Source organism: Pterocles gutturalis, unplaced genomic scaffold (assembly GCF_000699245.1).
Source record: "Pterocles gutturalis isolate BGI_N339 unplaced genomic scaffold, ASM69924v1 scaffold46277, whole genome shotgun sequence".
In the NCBI taxonomy this organism is placed as follows: domain Eukaryota; kingdom Metazoa; phylum Chordata; class Aves; order Pterocliformes; family Pteroclidae; genus Pterocles; species Pterocles gutturalis.
Window position 1 is genome coordinate 11,093 of NW_010109393.1, and position 10,411 is coordinate 21,503.

Here is a 10,411-nt window from a genome sequence, read left to right on the forward strand (position 1 = left end):
AGGCTGAAATAAAGTCCTTGTGGATTAACTAAATATCCTGTACTTTGAAATAAAAAGGAAGATAACTGTTCTGCAATGCTATTTGAAAACCTTCTGGATTTAAGATAACTTGCTTTTTTGTTTATTTCTCTTTCGGTGAATGAGCGAGAACTGTCAGTTTCAGTGCTATTTGACATTTGTAACAAATGAGGAAGTGCTCAGAGCTACTGAGCTCTCTTGTATGTTCAAATGCCTCTATGATGATGCTTCTCTTTAGAAATGCATGGACAATTTCACCTAAGGACTAAGCTAACATGCTTCTGAAAGTTCACTATTTGACAGCTTAACACTTTTTCTTTATCAGACTTTATATGAGAATATGGGAGAATCCAAAGCTAGCAGTACCTCAAAAGGAGGAGATTCTGAAGATGGTTACTATGCAGATTTGCTTCAAATGAAACTTGACAACTCAAAGTATGTACTTAATGGTCTGAGGTCTGGAAGTTGGTTGTAGTCTGGTTATTTTCTAGCTACTTTTTTTTTTTATTCTCCCTTTTTTGTTACTGCTTATGTGTATGTAGTCCACTGACTGTATGTGCAGATATGCTCATTTTCTCACTTTCTGATGCTGTGGAACCATCCTATGTTTGTTATAGGACTGAGAGTTGTTTCACTTGGGATTTTACTTATTTGTTGCAAATGGTAGCAGCAGAACTATTGAAATTAACCTGTAAGGGAACTGTGTGAACTTCTTAAAGTCTATAGGCTGCATGTATTTATTTCTCCTCTAAAAACAGCCCAGTAATAACACTTAATGTTTTATTGGACTGTTTAGTTGAGATCTGTTCTTTGGCTAGTGAATTCCATATCTATTAATTAGAAAGTCCATAGTGTTTGGCCACAGGACTGGTTTCAAGCCTTCCTGCGAAGGTATTGCACTTGTAGCAGGAGGCAATGGCCTGCTGTGGCAATATCTGACAACTCTGTCACCTCACTGTTGTTGCTATTATGAGAAACTGGCATGATCTGAGTACCTTAGCATCACGGTGGAATGGTGATTTGGTGCCTGTGATGTGGAAGTTAATGGCCTCTGAAACAGAGGCAAGGGCATAGACCGAGTATTAATGTAATTATTTTTGTTGGTCACTTAGAGTAACACCTTCATGTAAAGCTTGTATTGTCAGTTATAGAAGTAGTTATATATACGCAGGCTAGAAAAACCCTGATGAAATACTGAGTTTGCAGGTTAGGGAAAGTTTCTCAAACGAGTCACGTATTCATGTGTGCGTTGTTCAGCATACAGCTTTGTTTTTAACAAGCATTCTATCTCTGGTAACTAAACTCACTGCTCTGCGTCAAGTTCAAGTGAAAACTTTCATTGTACCAGAAGAGGACTCTTTCCTACTAGTGTATATATATAAATTTTATGTGAAGTTGCTGCATTATACAAAAAAAAATACAACCAACCCACAAATAAACCAAGTCTGAGTGATTGTATAATTTTCTTTCCCCTCCCCAGCAAGGAAACTGAAACCTTGAAAAACGAACTATCCTTGCAGAGGATGAAAGCTCTGTATGAGAGCCAAAGGGTTCTGGAAGTTGAAAGGAAACTCTTCACAAATGAGAGGAATTTGCAAGCTTGTCAGAGTGAGAATATGAACTTGCGAGTTATGCTGGATGAGCTAAAAATGAAATACGAACCTGAAGGTACATACTACCTTTCCATACAGTGGGGGGGAGGAGGGGTGGAGGGTGGAGTCTGGTCTTCTCAACATTGGCAAGTTGAACAATGTTAAGCAGGAAGACATCAGGTTAGTTCCAGATATAAACTAATGTTTAAATGGCTGCCTTTTTGATAACAACCTGGTACAAAAACTGAGACCTGAAATAGTAAAGCCCTACTTTACTCAAGGACCTTACCTCAATAAGTGTCCTAACATTATCTTCAGAAGACTAAAGAGTAGAAATGAGCATGTTCAGAGGCTTTATAAGAGTATAGCTAGATAGCCACAGTGAAGTAGGTGGAACAAATTCTCAGGAGGTGCTTTTCATAATAGTAGCCGTATCTCTGAGAAGTAGCAGCTTTCCCAATGTTGGCAGCTGACAGGAGCTTTGTAACAAGTACAAAGCACTTTGAGCTACTAAACAGTTTTTACTCGAATTGATATGGATTAAGTTCTGACAAGAGGCCTACCTGAAAAAAACCAGCTGATACTTGGGTATGTGCAGAAACAAGGGAGTTGTAGCCTATGGAGGAAGAGGAATGGGGAACCAGATGGGTGAATTGGTTTTGATACGTGTCCATACCAAAGGTTTTAATTTTAAAACTGTAATTGTAGAAGCTTGTCTCAGCAGCCTCTAAAATGGAAATAAAATAATTGAGCATATGGATATAGTGCAGAGCATCTAAACAAAAGCCTTGGTAAAAAGACAGAGTGGATGGGGAGAAAGATTCTGTCTCTTTCTCAAGCTAACTTCTATTGGGATGCTTACTTACTGATAACAGATTATATGAAAGAACGTTCTTGCATGGATGTCAGTTGACTATTAAGAATTATTCCAAGGTCTTTAGTCATGTGAAATGTTCTTTATTACTCTCGTTATGAACATGTTGGTGGACTCCAGCTTCACTTTCGTATAAAAAGTATATTCCTTTTTTCTTAGAATTACTTAAAGGCACTAAAATTAAAAAGAAGAGGGAGAAGATTCCAGTGGACACTACTTGTGAATACTTGGACAGCAAAAATACTTCAGTAAATGAAGCTGCTCTCACTCAATTGCCAAGTAAGGAAGAAACAAAGATGATTTCCAAGAACTTAGAGCAAGGCAATGTTTCTCCAAAAAAACATGCTCTTGAAGAACCACCAATAAATATACCTCTCCAAGCAATGCAAAAAGCAGTTGAACCTGAAAGAGAAAGAAAGAGAGTTAAAACTCAAGATGAGCATCATGATGCCTTTACTTCGTATAGCAGAAGTGGAAGTAATTCCTTGACTTCAGCTGCCCCCAGGTCAGTGTCAGCTTCTGTCTATGGTCAAGGCAAACAGCACAGACCTGCATCTCTTTTCTTTCGCTGCATGAACTATGCTATCCAGTTCTTTATCTATTTCCTCAGTGTTGCATGCAGTGTAATTCCTCAGCTCCGGCTGCCTACGTTGAACCTCTCAATACCTTTTAGAAAGACTAAAATTATGACTAATGAAAAAGACTCTTGAAACTGTAACCATCTTTGAAATAACATTTTCCATTACTTGAAAGTGTTTAAGGTGTGCAGATAGAGCAAACTGAACTGTCATGCTGTCTTCAGAAGTAGGACTGGTTTCTTTGTCCCTTCAAAGCTGCCACGCAACTGTGTGACATATCCAAGTGGCAAAGCAATAGGTATCATGCTTCCGGTTTGTACCTAATTTCAGCCCTCATCAACTTTAGGATTTATCTAGAAGCCTAAAAATTTTTTTAATTAAGTAATTCTTAAACTGAATTGGGTTAACAGAACTTGCACTGTACAAGGTAATAGACAGTTAATTATGCTGTTAGTGTTGTCAGACAGCTGAGTTCCACAGTCTGGATGCATGATAACTAGAAGCACAACTGCTAAACTAAGATAATTTTTTCCCCTGAACTGAGAATTTAAGTTACTTCTTGATGGATGGTAAAGTAACTTAGTACACTGATTGGCTCCAACTTTTTTATCTTGGTGAAAGGAATGCTGAATTTTTTTTTAACAGCTGATGCTTTTGTGTTCTGTCCATCATCTTAATCTTGGTAAACACATGTTTGAAAGAGAAAAAAAATAACCTGTGATAGTCTAGATGTTTTGAGCTTACAGCTTGCTAATATCTGATAGTAAAAATAGTTTATTGAAGCTAGAATGACAGCAGCATCAAAGATGGAAGGCCTAACACATGGAAATTTGTACAGTGTAGCCAAAACTAATGGCATTCAGAAGTAATTGGAATGATGTTTTGACTCTCAAGTGAATTATTCAAGGTTGGGTTGGATGCCATTAACAGATTTACAATAACCAAACAGTACAATCTTCTGAAATAGTTTGGAAATAATATTTCAGAAATAGCAGTTTAAGTAGCTATGCCAAAATATGCAGGGACTGTTGCTGAGGAGGAAAGATCAGGGAGGTCAAACATGAGTGGTGAATGTTGAGAGGAAAGATTTGATAATTTAGTGATGGTATTGTGTTGTGACAGTGTTCTGTACACACAGAGGAACAGATAAGATCTGACCTGGGTGTGAAAGGTTTAACTTATCATATTTCTTTTGGAAAGGAAGATACAGTGTCTGCCAACAGGAAGTTGTTGAGAAGAGTTTACATGAACTGAACGGGTGAGGAGAGGAAATTATTTTATGAAGTTGATGTTTGAAAACAGAGCAAGTGGAAAAAGTGGAAGAGGAAGATGAAGTTATAGTTTAGAGGGAGGATCCTAATCATGCACTCATTGTTGGTTTAAATAAGGAATAGAACATAAATCAGAAAATTAAAAAAAAATAAAAACCCATCAACACAACAAAAAATCCCACAAAACTCTATATAAGCTTTTAAGTTGTTTTCTGTAGTGACGTGAACCTGTAAAAGGCAAACCAGGCGTTCCTATGTAGGAATACAGCTAAACGCAACAGCACAAAAATATTGGCAACTTGAGCAGTAATGTGGACCTGCAAATGGAGAGTTTGGGGGAGGGAGAAATAATTGGCATGTGTGTAGCAGATAATTGTGTTTCACCTTCTGTTAAGTCAAATGTGATGCTCTGGCTGAAAAGGCTGTTGTGGTCACTGGGGATTATTTTGGGAGTACTGGAGTAGGTTTTTGTGCAATAAGTCTGGCTCTGTCATTATTGGTCCATGAAATGTGGCAGGGAAACAGCTGGGAAAGGAATGCAAACTTCATTTATAGAAACTGGTGTTTGAAAAGCTTTGTCATCTTGGCTTAGGAGGTGATGAAAAAGTGGTTGGAAGTGATCTGTATTTACTTGTGAGGGTGACAGATTTCCTTGTTTGAAGAGTCATCAGCAAAGTAAAGCTAGGTGACTTTGAACTAATAGGATATGTACATATCTGCAGTGTGTATGTATACTTACAAAAGTTTCAAGCAGGTAAACATTGGACTACTTTTAGGTGATTGTACTGATTAGATTACTGTATGTGAGTGTTGAGAGCATAGCAGCTGAGACTAAAGATTTAAATATTTAAGTGATGATTATTAATTGTTAATTGTTAGTGTAATTCAGGCAAAGCAAAGCTTATAGGTAGTGATATCTTTGTTAGGCTAACCGGTCAATAAAAGATACACTTCTGATTGAAATGCTTTTCTTCACTTCTGAAACTGAACTAGCAAATTCCAGCCCTTGCTGCCCAGCTTAGTTTGCGTTTAGATATGAGGTTGTTTGCTTTAGCTTGATCTAAAGAAGGGCTTGTGTGCCTAAGAGCTTATTTGCTCTTTTAAATTGTTTAGGTGGATTGCATATACCACATCTACCTCATTTGGACTTGGTTCAAACAGGAACAGGATATGCCTGTAGCCACTTAAAAAAACTAATACTGTCTTTGGGGTTTTAGGCATGGCATTCATCCTTAGGAAGTAAAGCTCCATCTGATGACACTTGCTAATCTTCTTAAATGGGTAGAAGGAACCCCCATTACATCTCATTTTTGGAGTCTACAGAGTCAAAGCTGAATAGAATTATGTCATAGTTTCACAAGATTTTTTTTTTTTTTTTTTTAGTGGAAGTGTTTAACTGTCATCTCTTCTTTCTGATTCATCCATTTCCCAGTGCTAACACTCCATGAAATATGACATTGCTATGAGGGGTGGTCTGTGAGCTGGCTTGGTATGAGGACTGTGGTAGGTTAATTTGGGATTGCTGCTGGATGCCCACCCAGCTGCTCTCACTCTCCCTCTTCAACAGGATGGGGGAGAAAATAAGATAGAAAAAGCTTGTGGTCTGAGATAAAGGCAGGGATTAATTAGTCACGGGTGAAACAGACTTGATTTGGGGAAAATTAACTTATTGCCAATTAAAAATAGTGGGACAGTAAGAAAGGAAGACAAAACCACCTTCTCCCTGTCCCCAACCCCTTCTGCCCAGGCTCAACCTGACTCCTCCATTCCCAGCTTCTACCTCTTCCTCACCCAGTGGTGCAGGGGGATGGGGAACAGGGCTTGCAGTTTTAACACTTCATCTCTGCTGCTCCTTCATTATCATGAAGGTTGGTAGAAAAGAGTTATAAAAGGGACTGGCTGCTTTAAAAGTCCATGAGACTTCATTTCAGAACATGATGCTCGGCTGTTACCTTTGGAATCTGTTCACTGAACTCATTCCGTTGTCCCTTCTCTTGTTGTATGTAGCAGCCTGTGGATGTGATCTATTGCACACTAGCAAAATGTGTATTTTTTTAAGAACTTTGAATTCAATATGGTAATGAAAGTGTGGTTTGGCAACTTGTAGGCTGTAGATTAATCAGACCTGAAGCATCTGCAGGCTAACTAGAAGATAGTAAGAATGAAAGAGGAAAAATTTATTTGCTTGGATTGTCTGTTCATTGTCACATCAAAGCTCAGTTATTTCAAACTTCAGGCATTTCTGAATGCCTCATTGTCATAAACTAAGGCTTTCATAAGTTAATTATATAAGGCAGTCTATTGTTGATCCACTTAGTGGAAATTACTAACATGAAATGGCTCCGTCATTTCATCTTCAAAAGTCAGTGTCAGTTGTCTGATAATTACTGTAGGCATTTATTAACAGTTCTAGTCTGAGGGAGTTAGCTTACTTTATGCTGACTTGGGCAAACATTTTGGTGTGTGCTTGAAGCATAAACATGATCTTTTCTCTCTTCAAGTAACATTCTAATAGCTGTTTACTTCTATGAAACAATGTATTTCTGATATGAATTTGATTTCCAGGGTTGTTACACTATATACTAACAGAGAATTATCTAATGCTGTAAAAGGGGAGGATTTTATATAAAACCAGTTGTGCTGCTTTGGAACATAATATAAATAATTCAATTTTTATTTGGCCTTTTGGTTTGAGTTGTTGCTTTGTACTGTAGTTTTATACGGAATCTCTGGAAATTTTGGCTGCTAGAGCAATGTTTTTGGTGGTATTGGACAGAGGTTGTTTTAAGGCAGAAGAGTGGAGGGACAAATGAAGAGAATCTTCATAGGAACAGATGTGTAGACACCAGCTATCCGTCCCGAATTATAGCTGCTAGGGAAGCACAGACTGACCTGCAGACTAACACTAACCAGAAGATGATTACTAAGAAGACACCTTCTCCTTCCCTGAACAATTGGCTCTTGCTGTAGCCACATAATTATTTGGCTGCTTGCAAGTAGCAGCACACCTAAAATGGAGGGCAGCTGGGGGAAAGCTGCCTATGGACAAAAAAGGGTTAGCCATGAGAATTATAGGTGTGGCCTTAGCACAAAGCTCATGGTGGAGCAAACACTGCTGTCTTAGGGGAGATGCACAGCAAAGCATATTGCTTTTTAGTCTATTGAGACAGTGCTTGTAGGAAATAATATGCAGATTGCTTGCAATGGATAAGAACAGCTTGATATATTTGTGTGTAAAGATAGACTGGGGAACGGGGGGTGGGGGGGGGGGTGGAATCTGTAGCTAGATTTCCCAAACTTTTGTTAGAGCTCCTTTCATAGTCTTCATCTTCAGCCATCTCTTTCTATCTTGCAAATAAATCTCTAACAAGAACAGTAGCAGCTATTCTTGTTTGGAAAACGATGACTGAAAGCTGCTGTAGATGGTTGTGGGTTGCTCTCTGGAGGCTCTTGAGACCACTAGGAATCCACAAGGTCACTAGAGAATTGCTGTAACAGATGTGGTGATGAATCAGCATAGAATTTGTGTTGGTATGTCAAGTGATGTTTAATTTGGAACTTAATTTTCCATAATTTGTTCTGCTGTGGAAATAATAATGTGTAATAGTCAACTGGTTGAGTAAATAGCACTATTTATCAATTAGTTTTAATGACTCATTTGTATGTTTATTAAGTAATTCTTTAAATAACCAAAACATCCAGTTGTGCTCAGATGTCTAAATCTTGTTTTTAACTTCTCTTCAACGGCAATGTGGCAGTGAACATTGTATTCTCATTTACATTCCTAGAAGAGTTAAAGAATTTGTCAGTGGACAAATCATGTAATTTAGAGCCTGAAAAGAATTTTTTTCCAACAACTTTTCAGATCTTCAGTCATTAAGATAAAGGCAGTAGTGGCACAGAACTAGGTTGTAAACTAGTGTATTGCTTTTAGTGTAGTCGATTTTTTGATGGTGTGAAAGCAAAATGCTTGATTTTGTCATGTTTGTATTATGTTGCTGGGACTTTTGGCTTGGAGTTGTGCTTTTGTGGACTTGATCTCCTTCATGTGCATGGCATGGGAACTTTTTTTTTAAAGGCTGATCCCAACCGCTTAACACATTGAGTAACCTTTTCTACCAGACATGTCAGCAGATAGGGGGGGAAGGATATACTTTAAGTGATGCAATGTGAATAGGAATGATATAAAAATGCTTTATTTTAGTCTCATTCTATTCTTAAACACTGCTTGCTCTGTCTTTGCATATGGATGGTCTTCTATGCCACTTGGCTTGTTGATGTTGCTTACAACTCCTTATTTTAGCCCTGTTTTTTTTATTAACTAAATATGTATTTAGAATGGTTGCTTTGCCTATAGGTTAACAGCTGAGTCCAGATATGAAACTACAGAAAAAGAAGATAAGAAAGAAAATAAAATCAAGACTGAGAGGAAAACACAAAAGAAAAAATATACAACGTTGTATGTATCTTCTAAGCCAACTTCTGAAACACAATGTGTTCAGCAATAAAACTCACGTTTCTGAAAGGACCCTGAAGGATTTGGAGTCCTGCTTCAGCACGAAATACTAAGTAAACTTGTGTCACATGTAAATGTACAGGTTCCTGACTTAGATATTGATCTGCCTTTTTCTAAGAGTATGATTGCATTAATGCGAGTTGCACTTCGGATATTTTAATTTCCCAGAGGGCGCTTGTTAAGTTCCCTGGTTATGTGACCTGAAGTGTTACCTTGTCTTGAATCCTGGCTGAGTCTCCAAACGTGTGTCAATTGTTATTTGTTGAAGCACGGTGCTAATCTGAAAGATAAGTGCTTCCTACAGAAGTTTTATTGGACGATAAAACAGGAGTCAACCCTGAGCAAGACAGACTAGACAATGTTGATGCAGAACTCAACTGAGTCATGTGCTCCTGAATTTCTTCCAGTTCCTGGATTCAGAATTATTAACATTTTTCTCCCAATGTGTAATTGTTCAACGTGCAGACTGACCTGATTGCAAAGGTGCATGTGAATCTTTTTTATGTTTTGTGGAATAGTATTTTTTTGAAATTCTGTGAATTCTTGTATTTGTACAAATAATTACAATAAATCTTTCTCTTCCATTCTAAAATGTAGTCTATATTGCATTTGAGAAAAAACATTTATCTAAAGCTGTCCGTTTTTTGACTGAGAGGTGAGCTATTTTGTAGAAAGGATTTTGTTTAAAAAAAGTACCACTCAATAAAAGCAAAGAAACTGTAATTCATGTGGTGTGTGTCGTTGTGTTTTTAGGAGAAAAATCTTAACTTTCTGTAACTTTCTGAATTACAGTTTATGCAGACTAATTCAGAGGAGTTATTAATTCCATTAATAATGTTCCATTAATTTGGTTTGGTTCCATTATTTTGGGTTTTTCAGTGTTTATATGGAAGTTTGAGATAGTTCATTTGACTCATTATCGTTTAAGCTCCCTCTAGTGAATGGCTTAGCCACTTTCTCAGTAAGAAGTCTGAGTAGTTCAGGTGAAAGCTCTTTAAGACTTTTCCTTTTAAATCCATTATGAAAATAAGAGTCTTGCCCAAGATATTAAAAACCATTGGGTTTTAGATTTGAGGGTGTAATCTGCTGTATGTTTGCTTTGGAATCCAAGACTCGCCTCAGTAACCAAACAGGTGCAACTTCCAGCTCATGTCAGATAGTGCCAGTCAGGACCAAGAGATTGTAGAAGTAAACATACTAGATAAAGAATTGTTTATTTGCTGTGTTCTAGCTTTGGTCAAATCACTGTTTCATTTGGTAGCTTGCACTGAAGGGGTGACGCTGATGGTAATCTTCCACCATGACCAGCAGAACAGTTCTAGATAACGTATCAGTGTTCCTTACAAATACTGTGTTCTGATTTAAGTCATCTCTTGTGGAAATGTAATGGGGTTTGTTACAGGTTTGTAGTGGGGGGAAGACAATCTCTTGCATAAAATTTTGTAGGTAGCTTTTGGAGAAATTGAGGTAGCTATAGATAACTATCACTATATGTGCCTTTATGGATCTGTTGAATGTACTTGTCCAAGACAATGGTTTCATAGAATCATAGAATGGTTTGG

General features: G+C 37.6%; 1 protein-coding gene across 1 annotated transcript in view; it reads left to right on the forward strand.

Annotated features, from left to right (window-relative positions):
- SPDL1 (spindle apparatus coiled-coil protein 1) overlaps window positions 1-8,841 on the forward strand; it is an 18,619-nt gene extending 9,778 nt beyond the window's left edge. Inside the window, exons 9-12 of the mRNA XM_010072942.1 lie at window positions 344-453; window positions 1,499-1,686; window positions 2,644-2,989; window positions 8,691-8,841. Coding sequence (XP_010071244.1) covers window positions 344-453; window positions 1,499-1,686; window positions 2,644-2,989; window positions 8,691-8,841 — 795 coding nt within the window. The remainder of the gene's footprint in view (window positions 1-343; window positions 454-1,498; window positions 1,687-2,643; window positions 2,990-8,690) is intronic.
- Window positions 8,842-10,411: the final 1,570 nt, after the last annotated feature.